This window comes from Thamnophis elegans, chromosome 11, assembly GCF_009769535.1.
Source record: "Thamnophis elegans isolate rThaEle1 chromosome 11, rThaEle1.pri, whole genome shotgun sequence".
Lineage (NCBI taxonomy): Eukaryota > Metazoa > Chordata > Lepidosauria > Squamata > Colubridae > Thamnophis > Thamnophis elegans.
The window spans coordinates 4,742,818-4,760,083 of record NC_045551.1 but is presented as its reverse complement, the minus strand read 5'-3'; the positions used below and the strand labels follow the sequence as shown (position 1 = coordinate 4,760,083).

At 43.1% G+C, this 17,266-nt stretch overlaps 1 protein-coding gene across 1 annotated transcript in view; it reads left to right on the top strand.

Moving 5' to 3' along the window:
* The first annotated feature begins 15,133 nt into the window (after positions 1 to 15,133).
* C11H1orf21 (chromosome 11 C1orf21 homolog) overlaps positions 15,134 to 17,266 on the top strand; it is an 85,304-nt gene continuing 83,171 nt past the window's right edge. Inside the window, exon 1 of the mRNA XM_032227054.1 lies at positions 15,134 to 15,340. Within this exon, the coding sequence (XP_032082945.1) occupies positions 15,247 to 15,340 (94 nt within the window). The 5' untranslated portion in view covers positions 15,134 to 15,246. The remainder of the gene's footprint in view (positions 15,341 to 17,266) is intronic.

The following is a 17,266-nucleotide window of genomic DNA, read 5'->3' as shown; positions in this document are numbered from 1 at the left end:
CCTGACAACGGAGAGCTAATAGGCGTAAGGAACAGTTATGAAGTTACAGGAGATAATTGGACTCAGCTAGTGGTAATTAGGCTCCTTTCAGGGCTATAAAAGGAATGATTGTGCACACGCTCATTGCAGGAGTCAACGTATTCACTAGAGCTGGAGAACTCTCGTGGCTAGCTTGGCAGGCTGGATTGCTGCCAAGGTTAGTCTGTGCTGGATTGCTGCCAAGGTCTGGTCTCTGTGTTAATAAATCCTTGAAGTATCTTTGTCTCGGCATCCTTTGGTGTAGGACAAGGAGGGTCAGAACAGTGGGATATGGATTTTGTGTGTAAAATCAGTGCTAACGCAGTAGTTATTTAAGTACAAATCAGGTTGCTTTATATGTAGTTTGACAACTTCTTTTGTGCTCCCCCTTCCAATACATAAAATGTCAAAGGTGAATCTTTTGGGTTGGAAGAAAGTTCATCAGTCTCACCCATTTTCACTCTTTGTGATTGTACTCCTTGGATGAAATGGATGGCCAGTTGATGAATACAAGTAACAGAAAACTGGGTTCCTTTTTTCACATGTTAAAAAAACTTTTCAAAAGGTTAAAATGAAGGAGGGGAAATGAGCAGCTGTGTCAATTGAAGAAGAGCTAGACAGGGTGGAGAAGCTGAAAAATAGCCGGGTTAAAGTAGGGACAATTGTAATTTGAAGTGTTTGTTTATCGTTTTTGTCTAGCTAGGCTAGACAAAAAATTTGATGAAATGCTAGTATCTTTGCTTTCTACAAGCTGGAGCTTGTTTTACGATGAATTATAGAGGAATGCTTTATAAAAACAAACTGAAGTTTTATTAGAAAACTGTTTACATAGCATGTGGTATTTCACTATTTGCAGAATCTTCCTTGTGTAATGAATGTATATCCAGGGTTTAATAAATTTAAGTATCTCTAATTATCATTAAGGACATTTTAACTTCATCACAAATACCATTTTTTCTTAGAGCAGGCAAGAATAAGCAACCTTTTCAGATACTAAATGGAGCCGAGGTGGCGCAGTGGTTAGGGTGCAGTACTGCAGGCCACTTCAGCTGACTGTTATCTGCAGTTTGGCGGTTCTAATCTCACCGGCTCAAGGTTGACTCAGCCTTCCATCCTTCCGAGGTGGGTGAAATGAGGACCCAGACTGTGGGGGCGATATGCTGACTCTGTAAACCGCTTAGAGAGGGCTGAAAGCCCCATGAAGCGATATGTAAGTCTAACTGCTATTGCTATGTAGGATGTAAAGTTAGTTAGCCTATGTTAGTGTATGATTGTTAAATGTTTATAACCTGTATTTTGCTCTGGGAGGTTGGGGAGAGGGAAGGTTGGAGGGGAGGAAGGGAAGGGGAAGGGGAAACATTTGTAAAATCTATTAAAACTCTTTAATTAAAAAAAGAAAAAAGTAGGTTTCCGTAGTCTCCATTGGCACACTGTTGTACACAGCTTTTGAGGCTCATGCAGGGTGACATTGATACTTGTATTCTTGATATGGCCTCCAATGTCAGTCTAGGAGAGCAGAGCCAAAAAAAAAAGGCAACGAAGGGTGATATAGGACACCACACTTGAGCAGATATGAGAAGTCTGAGTAGTCTGTGAGAGAAGCTATGCATAAATCTTTCTTAGTGAATATTGCTGCTCCCGCCTGAAAGACATGATTATCTGCCTGTATCCTTGAGTAAATTAGATGAAAACGGGGTCATATTGTCTCCCTCTCTCTCATTAAAAAAAATGATGGCATTTTGCCACAGATGCTCTACCATCCTAGGGCATTTAGCTTGCAAAGATTACAAACGGTCCTAACTACCAATTATTCGTTGAAGGAATGAAAAAGTAGAGTTAGAAATTAAGGGAATAAAACAAACAACATTTTTTAAAATTGTAAGATGTTCAAGGGCTAACAGATGGCTGTGTTGATGTCACAATTGAAAAAAGGATATCAGGGGGGGCTATGCTATGATCTTTCCTTGTGTGTTCTGATTTGCTGCATCATTATACTCTTATCTTTGCAAAAATCTGCTTTTAATCCATGTAGAAGTAGTCCTCTTTTAGTAACAACTGCAAAGGGCAACTCTATGTTAAGTTAAACCACAACTGTACTTATTATTTTTCCGTCACATTTTCTTTGTTTTTCAGATCTGCAAAGGTCATAAATGTTAGGATTGGTCAGTCAGGCAGTTACTTTTTCATCATCATCATCATAGCCGTGAACAGTTGTTACACAAGGTCGTTGGTAAATGAGGACTATCTGTAGAAAAGCAAGGTGCTACCAATGATGAAACAACTACAGCAGGGGTGTCAAACTCACATCATGGCAGCATCGTGTGACATATCGGGACTTTTTCCTCCTTTGCTAAATCGGGTGTGGGGCGTGGCGCATCCGGCGGGGATCAGTGGTCATGTGACTGGGTGGGCGTGGCCAACTCAAGGTCACTCAGGTTGATGGGCGCTTCGCCTTAGCTGTTACAATGTCATAAGGGTTAACCGGAGAGGCAGTTTCTGTAAGGAGGGCAATAAAGATGAGGCTAGAAACAACACCAGAATGTTTCCTTCCTGCCTTCCTTACAGGATTAGCCCTGTAAAAGTGAAAAAAAAAAAGGAGATTTCTTCCAACAACCGGTTCTCCGAATTGCTTAGCTCTCCGTTGTCAGGCATCCAGGACCAACTCCCTTGTCTCCTCCCCACTGTTTCAATGCATGACATCAGGATCACACTCCCTTGTCTCCTCCCCACTGGTCCAAGGCTCAGGCGCCTCCTGTTGGCCAGCCAGCCTCTCTGCACCCTGCTCGGAGTCGGAACCCTGTCCAGGGTCCTTCACACCCTTCAGAGTAATAGGGTCCCTTACTGTCGGAGTCTGGTGGCAGCTCAAATGGCTCCCGCTGGGTCACAACCTCGGATGCCAAAAGCATGTGCACATGCTATCACGCGTACTCATGTGCCCAACCCCTTAATTTAATGCCCCCCACCGTGCCTCCTGCACATGCACATGTGACCCTCCCAGCGCTTCCCCACACATGTGCACAACACGGCTTTCTTGGAGCTGGGGAGGGCAAAAACAGTCCCCCACCCGCGAGGAGGCCCTCTGGAGGTCAGAAACAATCCATTTTCCGACTTCCAGTGGGCCCGGTATGTCTGTTTTTCACCCTCCCCAGGCTCCAGAGGCTTTCTAGGAGCCTGGGGAGGGTGAAAAACCAGCTCAGCACACAAACCGGAAGTCTGGGTTGCCCGTTGAGCCATTTCTCTCCCTGCAGAAGCTTCAGGAGGCTTCCCTGAAGCCTTCGGAGGGCGAAAAACATCCCAATGTGCAAACTGGAAGTCCGTTCCCGAACTTACACACTAGGAGGTTTTCCCTTCTCTGGAGGTTTCAGGGAAGCCTCCAGAGGGCAAAAAGTAGCCGAAAATCAAGGCCGAAAATCAACTGGCCAGCGCACTGGAGCTGACAGAGCAACACCTCACATGCCCTCAGAAATGGCTCCGTGTGCCATAGGTTTGCCATTATGGCACTAGGGTTCTCGCACAACCAAATGGAAATCATGCTGGCTGGAGAATACTGCAAGGTTAGATCCACGTGTCTTAAAATTGGTAAAGTTACGAAACATTGCGCTAGGGTGTCTTATGGGGCCAAGTGGAAATCCCTTGAAGACTTTACTCAGAAGGAAGATGTAAACCCTTGCAGACTAGTATCCACTGTATCTTTCTGTTGTATCTGAAACATGGCTCAGAGCTCCCTTTGCAATCTGCCTTATCTTGAGCAATACTTACTTTTTTCATTTCATTTTCATTTCATTTTATTGAGTTTGTATGCCGCCCTATTCCCAAGAGATTCAGGGCGGCTAACAATAAAAAGGGGAGGGGATACAGAAATAAAACAAAAACAGCAGTTTAAAATTCACAACAGTCGTAACCTCGAATGGGGCTGGATAGTTCAACAGCCCCAGGCCTGCCGGAAGAGCCAGGTCTTAACTGCTTTGCAGAAGGCCGGAAGGGTAGTAAGGGTCCGGATCTCCACGGGGAGATTGTTCCAGAGGGCTGGAGCAGCTACAGAGAAGGCCTTCCCCCGAGGAGTCGCCAGCCGACATTGGCCGGCAGATGGAATTCGGAGGAGGCCTAGTCTGTGGGATCTAATAGGTCTTTGGGAGTAACTGGCAGGAGACGGTCTCTCAAGTACCCAGGTCCAATACCATTCCTAAAACATTGATAAAGCTTTCCTGTTGATCCTTAGTATGGGTTTTGTTTTAACACAGCTGTCTACAAATTGTTTTTTCCTGGATGATTACAGATGCTTCCGCAAACTTAGCCAGCTCATGTTTATTTCTTAATTAAGATACTTTATGGTCAAGTTAAAAAGCAGCGATCACAACCCAGATCCTTGAGAGAGTGTACTTTTTACTGTCTTCCTTTGAGAAAAATGCCTTTATGTTTTTTTAATGCATTAGTAATCCTTAAAAGGATAACCATTCTCATTCTGTGACTCCTGATTTACTTTGATGAGGAATTTTGTCAAAGGCATTTTGAAACTCCCACTGTACGGTATGACCTTCATTCACTCCCTCAAGAACGTTAGAAGTTTAGTGAAGCAGGACTTTGCAGAATTTTCTGTGCTTTGATTATAGTTTCTACCACTTTTTCCTGGATACACATTAAGTATACTGACATATAATTTCCTGGATTGCCTTTTTTTTATTTTCTAAAAGTATTGCAGTAAGTTATTAGTTAGGCTGGATCCCCACGTTGACTGGGGGAATTCTGGAAGATGAACTCCACACATTTTTAAGTTGGCAAGGTTGAGAAATACCAGCCTATATCGTGGGATAAAAGTAAAAGGTTGTATCCTTTGGCTCCCTATTGGTCTCCGAACGCGCTCCAAGGTGCTAGTCATTACTTTTAAAGCCCTACATGGCTTAGGACCTGGATAACTGAGAGACCGCCTCCTGCCACATACCTCCCAACGACCAATAAGATCTCACAGGTTGGGCCTCCTCCGGGTGCCGTCGACCGGGCAATGCCAGCTGGCGGCCCCTCGGGGGAGGGCCTTCTCTATAGCTGCTCCGGCCCTGTGGAACGATCTACCCGTAGAGATCCGGACCCTTTCCACTCTCTCAGCCTTCCGAAAAGCCACCAAAACCTGGCTGTTCCGGCAGGTCTGGGGCTGTTGATCAAGGTCCAGCCCCATCTAGACAGAATGCATGGTGTGTTGTTTTAAAAACTGTATCTTTTTATTCCTAATTTTTAACTTTTTATCTTGTCTCTGTAAGCTGCCCAGAGTCCTACGGGATTGGGCGGCATACAAATTTATTAAATTTCAATTTCCTTGTAACTTCCTGGCATGTCTCCAACAAAGCACTTTGATAAAAGTAGGATGCTAGTGCTGCCATCATAGATGGAAAAATGAGCCCAGATCCCAAGATCTGCATTGTATCCCTTAGCAGAGTTTAGAGCTTACTGATTGCTGTTATCTATTTACCTAAATAATAGAGCAGGGGGAGGGGGAGTTAAATTAATTAAATTAAATCAATCAAAAATGTTTAAGTTTAAGTTTAAATTTAAGTTTTATTTTATTTATATGCCGCCCTATTCCCTAAAGGGTCTCAGGGCGGCGAACAACTCAAACGGGAAGGGGAACATACAAATACAAAACAGACATTTAAAATGACCGACAACCACACCTGTCGAGGGGGGAAGGGAGCTCATCAACCCCAGGCCTGCCGACACAGCCAGGTTTTAACGGCTTTTCGGAAAGCAGGGAGAGAGGTGAGGGTCCGAATCTCCGCGGGGAGTTCGTTCCAAAGGGCCGGAGCTGCAACAGAGAAGGCCCTCCCCCGGGTCGTAGCCAGATGGCATTGGCTGGTGGATGGAACCCGGAGGAGGCTGACCCTGTGCGATCTAATGGGTCGAATATTAACCCTTTCCAAGAGATACCGTATGGTCCAAATAAAAAGGAAGTACTCCTTAGACACTCTAAGACTGGGATTGTATTTCTGCTAGTTGTTAAGAATTTGCCAAAAAGAAAAAGGCAATGTAATAACTACATAGTTAAGGTGTTTAAAATTGTGCTTTGCAGGGTGAGATATGGACAAGACAGAGGTCCCCCCCCCCCATTTCTCAAAGCACCATACTAGGATTAGTTTCAAGTTTCAAGTTTATTAGAATTTGTATGCCGCCCACTCCCATAGGGACTCTGGGCAGCTCACAACAGACAAGAAACATTTAATTTTAAAAAATAGAGATAAAAAAAAATACAGTGTTAAAATTCATGTCACCCATTCCATCTGAACGGGGCTGGATATCAATCAACAGCCCCAGGCCTGCCGGAACAGCCAGGTCTTGACGGCTTTACGGAAGGCCGGGAGAGTGGTAAGGGTCCAGATCTCTATGGGTAGACCATTCCACAGGGCCGGCGCAGCAACAGAGAAGGCCCTCCCCCGGGGGGCCACCAGCCGGCATTGTCTGGCTGACGGCACCCAGAGGAGGCCCAACCTGTGCGATCTTGTTGGTCGTTGGGAGGTAAGTGGCAGGAGGCGGTCTCTCAGGTAGCCAGGTCCTAAATCATGTAGGGCTTTAAAAGTAACGACTAGCACCTTGAAGCGCGTCCGGAGACCAATAGGAAGCCAGTGCAGCTCACGGAGGATAGGTGTAATATGGGTGTATCTAGATACACCCCATATCGCTTGCACGGCTGTGTTCTGGACCAACTGTAGTCTTTGAACACTCTTCAGGGATTATAAAAACAGTTGCTCAGAAGAAGATCTAGAACAGCCAAAAGGAAGTAGTCTTTCATTTACGATATAATTCATTATAAGACATGTTGGTGGCTATTAACTTGAATGTTTTTTAAGGGAGCACCAAATGTACTCACTGGGGTTAGGACTATGAAGGGTTATTATAGTACAATAACTTGGGAGGAGGACACGTCTCCATCTCCAACCTGCAAGATGCCACTGTAAGGAACAAAATCCTTGTTTGACATAGACCTTGTCCTAATTGAGCAAGGATATTCTTATATTCGTCTTAACCAATTTAAATTAATTGTGATGATCTCCTCCCAGCCATTATCCAGGAGTTAAAGCATGCTCTGTTTTGGTGTAGGATTCAGGGGAAGGAGAAATTTAATGAAAAAATAGAATTATATTTTCTATGAATTCTAATTTCTGTTCCTTTTTTTTATTCGTTCAGCAAATTTATAGGCCGCCCTTTTCCCCTCAGGGAAAAGGGCGGCCTATAAATAATAAACTCATAAACTCATAATAAACATTGTAGTAAATACGAAAATCAATAAAATACTAATTAATGTATTCTATCATGTAAGTCAGTATTGTAGCACATCTTGTTTTATTTCACAATTGTTGGTAACTCCTTGCCTTTAAATCCACAATTACTTAAATATGTATTTGCATTATTAATAGCAGGTTTAAAACTTCCTTCTACTTTCTATGTATGTGTTGTTTTTTTTAATTTGACAATGCATGCATTTCTGTTTTTTTTTCCATTTCTCTGTCGTTATTCTAAAAGCAGTAAAAATGAATTTAAGAGGACGTCACTCTATTTATAGGCTAAAATGAGTAAATTGGATATTAGATGACAGCTGAGAGGTAAGCAATGATTTGGAAAGGAGAGTTGATTACTGCAATAATGACCTAGTTAGCAAATACATTGCTTCTGTTTCTGCCCTATTAAAAAAATGTCCCCCTATTTTCCAGAATGCCTGTCTTGCATAATGTGTTTCTGTTACTACAGAATATCCCACCCTCAAGGATTTCTTTCTCCCAGGTCTTCCAAGCACCATTGTGCTTCCCCTGTCACCAGATGTTCTGCAGCACTTATTAATTAGAGAACCTTAATTTCCATATGGATGTTTTCCAGAAAAGTCTTGCACACGTGCCATAGAGACCTTGCAATATACTTGATAATGGCCTGCTGGATATACACTGAGTACCACTTTGTGTAAACCAGTCACACATTATATTAATTGTGTAATGCTGAGCTAATTCTGCTGTTCATCTACCCTTAATAAAATAAATAAATCAACACTGTTATATGGATTTGAGTGCTTAAATCTTTCTTTCTTGGGAACTTGGTTTTGAATGGATGCAAAAATAATTTGCTTAACTCTCTCCAAGCTGACTTGAAGCAGCTTGAGGAGATGATGGATTAAACCGTTCAAAACAATGTATGGTGTTTCTGATCTGAATGCGGGGATCTCCACATCGTAACCCTGCAGATTGGATAATTTTGTGGCAAATCACTAGATGGGACATCAAGGAAAGATCTTCTTCTTCTTTTTTTTTTTAACTTTTGTGTAAATGTGTTTTTATTTTCCATTTTCATTTTCGTACAGTCACATATATACTGTGCACAACCTGGGCCTTATAACTTTAAACAATAAACGCAGCCATTCCTCTTGTCAATAATACCCCCCAAAATAGAAACCCAATGTACCTCTTCGACCCTCCATACACCCTTTCTTTCGCCCCCCTCCAACTTTCGATCTTCCCTCCATCATTCCCCTCTACCCTACTTCCCCTCCCCGTCTACCACTCCTCTCTCCCGGTACACTCCCTCCCTTCCTTCTCACCCTCCCTCCCGTCCTCTCTCCCACCCTCTCTACCCCTCTTTCTTCTATCCCTCTACTCCTCCCTTCGGTGTATTTCTACTATCTGTTAATATATTCAGCTTGTCCTATTTTTACACTGGAATTAAAGAGCAACAGTATACAAGTGCAATCACATTACTTAAAAATCTAACACATACTATATATCCCCCCTCCCCCCTAAAATCCCACCTCCCTTCCGCCCCCCCCCCCCGACTTCCCAGAGCCCGTACACGGTGTAGATTTTTAACAAACACAGTCTAAAATATATTAAGACAAAGGAAAAGGATGTGCTCTTAATGAGTGGCTGGAATGCAAAAATTGTAGATCCAGAGGTACAGTACATGGAATTAGAAAGATTCAGATTGGGTACTGATAGGCTAATAGACTTTTGCAGAGAGATTTCTTTGTGTATTTGTTCAAGCAATATAAACAGACTCTAGATATAGACATCACCATATGGACAATACTGAAATTAAATAGACTAAATAATGAGAACAGAAGCTGGAGAAATATAATCTAGTCAGACAGGACAGGCTAGGTACAGATTGTGGAGCAAACTATAAATTATTGGTGTCAGATACACAGATTAAATTTAGAGCATTAAGTGAGTAGGTGTGCCAGCAAGCTTTCACTTGAAGGTCAGTCAGAATATAGGAACAATGTAAGGAACAGATTCAGTGTAATAACTCATTCAATAGCAAACTAGGAACTATGGGAAGAGCTATGAAAGTTGAAGTGGAAAAAGTATTCTCAGAGTGTCAAAGAAGAAAGGAGCCAAGGGCTTTCAGAGTAAGCTATCAGAAGAGCCAGGAAAAGAGAGAGAGAATAAAAAATGTATGGCAACAAAGCCATACAACAACTGAACAAACTTTCCCTAGAAGAGTGAAAGGACAAGAAAAGATGTAGCAGTCAAAAATGTCAAAGAGATAAAGGAAAGGAACAAGAACATTCTACTAAAAATATTTATGCATTCAAAATCAAAAGGATTGCGAGAAAATTTAGGCCTAAGAGGAATACCTAAAAATATTACGGAAGAGATTTGATGTGGTTAAAGGGAGATTAAAAGACCACGCTGACAACTTTTACAAATAAAGGGAAGCATTTACAGGGCAAAAATAAATTTCAGAATTAGTCGTGTAGAAAAGGAGGAAGAGAGGCAGTAGACCAGCAGTCAGATAGGACTGTGCCAGGAACAGAACTCCCTGAGCTATTTCAAACTGGTTTCAAACAGTTACATATACTCGCCTGAGACGTCTCCACAAAGCCCCGTCCTGGCCAGGATACAGTTCAGACCTCCTTTCCTTCCCTTAAGGGATCTTGGACTAGCCCTCAGCACCGTTGGCCCCAACGAGGTACCACAGCCGTCTCCCGGAGGCTCAATCCCCCGTGGCGCCTGGAGACTGTTCGGAGGTGGTCCCCTGCAGGGTCCAAGCTGCACTCAGCGAAACATCGCCTCGCTCAGTGTCCCGGCGGAGTAGTCGCCAAAAACTGGTGTAGAAAAGACAGGACACGCAAGCCAGCTCTTTAGGGAAGGAAATGTTTATTGCGCAGGTTCAGAAACAGTGGCCTGAACAAAGAGTGAAAGTCAGGAAATTCCTTATACAATTTATCGCTTTCAGCTAAAGCCATCTGTTAGTTTTGGAAACACCCCTCAAGATTTGCCCCTGAGTTACAGGAAGTTACAGGAAGTATACATGGAGCAGCGTAGCTCGTATTTTGAGGAACTGACAATGTTTCTACTAAACAGATTTACAACCAAGCCAGCAAATAGGTTAAAATAGATACTTTGCTTCAGCAGATTTCATGTGCAGACTTCCTTCTAACTCATGTCTAATTGCACCTTGTTCTAAAAGCAAACCTTTTCAATTTCTATATATGAACAGTTAAAGCTTAATATCATGAAACCCTAGTTTGGTTCAGGCTTGAGGCCTACTTTGGTTCAGCCTGCCACCTTACTAGGAACTTAAAATACTAACATTTTATTGGTGGGTGGGGGTGGTTATTGTTTTTTATTTTCATTTTTTTCTATCATACGTTTTTATTGCTTGTAAGCCACCTAGAGTCACTGTGAGCGAGTAGATTGCTATATAGATTTTCTAAATAAATAAATAGCAATAGCAATAGCAGTTAGAATTATATACCGCTTCATAGGGCTTTCAGCCCTCTCTAAGCGGTTTACAGAGTCAGCATATCGCCCCCAACAACAATCCGGGTCCTCATTTTACCCGCCTCGGAAGGATGGAAGGCTGAGTCAACCCTGAGCCAGTGAGATTTGAACAGCCGAACTGCAGTCAGCTGAAGTAGCCTGCAGTGCTGCATTTAACCACTGCGCCACCTCGGCTCAACAAATATGGAACAAGAGAGAGTGAGATAGATTGGTGTATATACCTATACTGAAGAAGAAGGAATCAAAAGAAATATATAAATTACACAATGTTTCTTCACGTAAGCAGAATTTTGCTTAAGATCATGCTTGCAGAGGCAAAAGCTGCTATAAAAGAAGGTTTTTTGACAAGGCAGAGACACATGAGGTCAAATAACCAGCAGACGATGAATATGGGGAAAGCAAAAACATTTTGAGAAGTTGATCTTTGCTTGCTTGACTACTTTAACTGTGCATATTGGGTCAGAAGGTTGAGCACTCCAAGATTAACGGGAGTACTGGAATACTGGAATGGTTATAGATCTGAAGATTTTCTACAATAAACTACAAATGACAATATGCATGAATTTGCAGTGATTCAGTAGTGAAAGTAAACTTGAAACAGGGATGCCTATGTGTTGAGGACTCGGAAAGTCCTCGACATACGACCTGGCAGCTAGCATCAAGCCAGGCAGTGCCCTGATTGGCTAGGGCGCAGCATCGCCTGTTGCTAGCCGCTAGAGGCGCCCTGATTGGTTAAGGCGCAGCGTCATCAGTTGCTAGACGATGAAAGGGCGCCCATTGGTTATCCCTGCCCTGACAGCTCGTTTGAATAGCTGTCAAGCAGGGATGGTGCTGAATCGCCTGTAAATATTCAATGTAAATAAACCTCTTGTTCTGGCAGTCCTGGCTCTCGTCTCGTCCTTCCGCCGATCTTCAAAACTATCGTCCCCATATCTCTTTTCTTCCATGAATATAAGCGTGGCTGATTGAATGAAGTACTGGTGGCCCTACTTTGTTGAATGAAGGCAAAAAAGATGCAGAAAACTCATTGAAATCACAGTTTAGTGGCAACCAAAATGTCATGGGAACTGTGCTATCTGAGGTACCACCTCTCCATTGGTGGGTTTCAAAAATTGTTCGAACCTACTCTGTGGGTGTGGCCTCATTTGTGGGAGTGGCTTGCCACCCATGTGACCGGATGGGAGTGGCTTGCCGCCCATGTGACCGGATATGAAGATGCCGACGACACTTGTCAGAACCACCTTAAATGACCTCACACACAGCACTGGCATGCATAAGAATAGGATGCAAACTTGTTTTCTAAAAGGCATCCTTGGTTTGCGTTAAAACAACTTCAACACCCGCAAGGTTCTGATTGCACCACAAACGCAGTAGTCATCCTTACCTTTCACAGAGGCACTGAGTTTTATAAATATGAGCATGATAGTGTAGAATAATCATATCCAAGAACCAGTGGTGGGTTTCAAAAAATTTTGGAACCTCTTCTGTAGGTGTGACCTGCTTTCCGGGTCCACTGGTGGAACCTCTTCTAACCGGTTCAGTAGATTTGACGAACTGGTTCTACCGAATAGGTGCGAACTGGTAGGAACCCACCTCTGCACCTCTCCCTAGTGAAATTGGCCTGCCCTGTAAAATCTGATAGAGAAGACATGCTGAAAGGTGCTATCAACTAGGGATCTACATCTGTTGAGTCCCAAGAGGCGTACTTTTGCCTGCAAAGTAGCTGCCTTGAAGTTAGATCAGCTCCATCAAACTTTCACATTCACCAAATGTTGCAGGGAATTGTCTGCACAACTCTGTCCTTGGAGGCAAACACCCATCCTGGCATTTGAATATCTTTTCCAAGGTCTATCACAGTGATGGCAAACCAAGTGCCCAAAACCAGAACGCAATGGCCAGCTGGTCTTCCGGTTTCTGGCAGATGCCGGCACGCTGTCCAGCTGGTCTCCGTGTGCGCCAGAGCGCTGGAAACTCAAAGACCAGTTGGCTGGCATGCATGCGTCCACCAGAAACCAGAAGACCAGTTGGTGATGGCCTGCATGCCCACAGAGAGGGCTCTGTGTGCCAATTCTGGCACATATGCCACAGGTTTGCCATCAGAGGTCCTCTCAGTTCTGCCAAGTGCTAGTCGATAGCATATTTCTTGTGTCTATAATTCATCCTAAATGGGAAAAGCTATCCACCACTTCATTATTTTCATTGTCAGTTCTAAGGCTGGTTGCTGTGCCTGTTGTTAGTTTGGTCTTCTTTATATTTAAACTTAGTCCCATGTTCTGACCCCCCCCCTCCTCATACACCAAAGCACATCGAGACAAAGATACTTCAAGGATTTATTAACACACAGACTAGACCTTGGCAGCAATCCAGCACAGACCAGACCTTGGCAGCAATCCAGCACAGACTAACTTTGGCAGCAATCCAGCCTGCCAAGCTAGCCACAATAGCTTCTCCAGCTCTTAGTAAATACGTTGATTCCTGCGACGAGCGTGTGGAAAGTCACTCCTTTTATAGTCTTGAGAGGAGCCTAATTACCACCAGCTGAGTCCAATTATCTCCTGTAACTGCGTAACTGTTCTTTACGCCTATTAGCCCTCCGTTGCCGGGCATCCAGGAACAACTCCCTTGTCTCCTCTCCACTGCTCCAATGCATGACGTCAGGATCACACTCCCTTGTCTCCTCCCCACTGGTCCAAGGCTCAGGCGCCTCCTGGTGGCCAACCAGCCTCTCTGCACCCTGCTCAGAGTTGGAATCCTGTCCAGGGTCCTCCAGAGCCAACTCATAGGGCCCCTTGCTGTCGGAGTCTGGTGGCAGCTCCAATGGCTCCTACTGGGCCACAACAGTCCCATATTAGTGTTATGCAAATAAGCATAATCAGCAATAAATATAATTAGTGCCTCATAGTTTCATCTATATGTTATATATTATAACATAGTGTAATATTTAGTCACAGCAGTCTATTGGATTGGTGTCACCCATCTTATCCAAGCATAACTCTAAGAAGGAGATTAGAAGTTACAGTTTTTCATCAAATCCAGACAGCTTGGTAATTTTAAACATTTTAGTAATGAACCAGTGTCAGACCTGCTTTATGAGGCTTCATGTTTTTACAAGGATGTTTAAGTAAAACTGAACACTTGATTTGTGTGTGTGTGTGGCTATTCTAGACAAGGGAAGCTTGTTCTTTAGTGATATATAACATTGTTTATTGTATTCCAACATAACCAATACTGATTATAATGGCAAGGAATTTTATAGAAATAGACCTAGCTTTTCTCTTCGGACTTTTATAGAACGAGATGTAGGAATAACAAAACAGGTAAACTCTGAATAATTTGTTATGTATGTTCAAGAGTTACAAAAAACTCTCAAGTGTAGAACAGGAGACTTGGAATAATAATAATAGTATCCCCAGGTCTATGGGTTATTTTACATTATGCATAGGTATTCTCTGCAAGGAGCATATCTCATAAATTTACATCTAAGGGATTCTTTAGAATACCCATGCAATTTAAAATAATATCCATATACTGGCTATGATTAGCTGAAGTTCAGTCCATTATGTGGATTGATTCAACAGGTTGGCGATAGAGTAGCAATTTGATGCTGAGGTCTGATTTATTGAGGTATATGGGGAAATTGATCTTATTCAATTATTCATGAACCTTCTGAACAACTATTTACTCAACAATCTTTATCAATAATTGAACCCGTTTCCTAAAGTTGACATACATGATAACCTGTGTGTTAGAAATGGAACTACTTTGTCACTAAATCATCATTTGTATGAAAATTCTACAGATTTATCTCCTTGAAACACACATTGTACGTGATGAAGGAATTGTTTAAGTGAAACGATTCCTTGATTTTGTGGGTTGTGATGAAGTTCGCTGATGAAAAGAAAGCTTTAGGCATTAAAACAAAAGTTTTTTTTTTTTTACAATTTTATACAGGCTAAATAATATAAAGTACTTGTTCTACAGTTAAGAATTTATGTAATAAGGAAGAGGATCATTAAGGAACCTCCTTCTCTTAAAATATTTTAGTGTGGAACACATTAGTAATAGCCATTTAGCTCATATAGCGCCGAGGTGGCGCAGTGGGTAGAGTGCAGTACTGCAGGCCACTTCAGCTGACTGCTAGTTCAGCAGTACAGCGGTTCAAATCTCACCGGCTCAGGGTTGACTCAGCCTTCCATCCTTCCGAGGTGGGTGAAATGAGCACCCAGACTGTGGGGGCGATATGCTGACTCTGTAAACCGCTTAGAGGGGGCTGAAAGCCCTATGAAGCGGTATATAAGTCTAACTGCTATATACCTATTGATTTTTTTTTTCTTATTACTCTTTTTTTATATCACAGATTTTGACTACAAAGCTGGAAGGTGGATTATTTTTCCCAAAAACACAAAGACCATGGGAGCTTACCTGTAGAAATGGTTTGCGGCTTTAGTCAAGCTGGAGTTGACTAAATGAAAGTATGGGCTGTGCGTCAGCCAAGCATGTTTCTGCTGTACAAAACGAAGAGGAAGCTCAGAAGGGGAAAAACTACCAGAATGGAGATGTATTTGGTGGTGAGTTTTTATTTATGTGGATCTCTTATTTTTCTTCACCCTTCTTACTTTCCTGCCTAACTATTTGTTCAGTGTTTCTCAACATTCAATTTCAAAGGATTCGTTTTTGGAACGCAAGTGGTAAGCTGTGACCAAGGGGGCATTTGCCCAGGTTCACCTGGTGCACCAGTTGCGTCCCTACCTGAACCGGGAGGCTCTCACAACAGTCACTCGTGCCCTTGTGACCTCTAGGCTGGAGTACTGCAATGTGCTCTACATGGGGCTGCCCTTGAAGAGTATTCGGCGACTGCAGCTAGTCCAGAATGCGGCCGCGCGAGTGATTGTGGGTGCACCTCGTTTCACCCACATAACACCTATCCTCCACGAGCTGCACTGGCTACCTGTTGATCTCCGGGTACGCTTCAAGGTGCTAGTTGTCACCTACAAAGCCCTTCATGGTATTGGATCTGGGTACTTGAGAGACCGCCTACTGCCAATTACCTCCACTCGACCAATTAGATCCCATAGATTAGGCCTCCGAGTTCCATCAGCCAGTCAATGTCGACTGGCAACCACGCGGAGGAGAGCCTTCTCTGTGGCAGCTCCGACCCTATGGAACGAACTCCCCGTGGAGATTCGTACCCTCACCACCCTCCAGGCCTTCCGCACAGCCCTTAAAACCTGGCTGTTCCGACAGGCCTGGGGCTAAAGACTCGCTGCCCCACTTCGAATGGTATGATTGTTGTGTTTTTTAACCATGTATGGTTTTATGTTTTTTGTAACTTTGTCTGTTTTTCCCTCCCTTTGAGTTGTGAGCCGCCCTGAGTCCCTTTAGGGAAAAGGGCGGCATACAAATAAATTAAAATGAATGAAATGAAAATCTTTGCTGCTTTCTAGGTCCAGCTTCTTCTCATTACAATGTTTGTAAAAGTGTGTTCAACTATATGAACGGTATCTGCGGATACCTATTGTAACAACCTTTTTTTTTCTCTTTTGAGATAGTTCTAGTTATTTGGGTTGGGACTTTTATTGCTTCTTTTGTTCCCATAAGCCCTTTGTCTTCTTGAGAAGTACTTTCAACTTTCAACTTTAATAAGATTTGTATGCCGCCCACTCCCTTGGGACTCTGGGCGGCTCACAACAAAGTAAGAACATTTAAAAAAAATTTAAAAATACAATTATTAAAATTAATACAACATCCATTCAATCAAGTGGGGCTGGATATTAATCAACAGCCCCAGGCCTGCCGGAGCAGCCAGGTCTTGCTCGCTTTACGGGAGAGTGGGGAGGGTCCGGATCTCTGCGGGTAGCTCATTCCATAAGGCCGGTGCAGCTACAGAGAAGGCCCTCCCTCGGGGAGCCGCCATCCGGCATTGTCCAGTTGACGGCACCCGGAGGAGGCCCAACCTGTGCGATCTTATTGGTCGTTGGGAGGTGAATGGCAGGAGGCGGTTTCTCAGGTAGCCAGGTCCAATACCATGTAGGGCTTTAAAAGTAACGACTAGCACCTTGAAGCGGGTCCGGAGACCAATGGGGAGCCAGTGCAGCTTGCGGAGGATAGGTGTAACATGGGTGTATCTAGGTACACCCATTATCGCTCGCGCGGCTGCATTCTGGACCAACTGTCGTCTTCGAACACTCTTCAAGTAGAATAATAATACAAAAATAAGAATATTCTTGTAAGTTTTCATATAATTTTCTAGATAGTACTTTTTTCCCCTTTTAAAATGTATGTTATATTGGCCCAAAAGTTCGTGTGTGTGTGTATTGTTTTGTGATGCACAGTACAGAACATATGCATTCCTGATGATCTTGTTGAATTGCAAATATTTAAGATATATTTCCAGTGAAATAGTTGAAGTTGATAATCTTTCTAAAAGTTAAATGAAAAAGGGGTAAATGTTACAAATAGGGATTAATGATTTATTCTATATTAATAAACACATA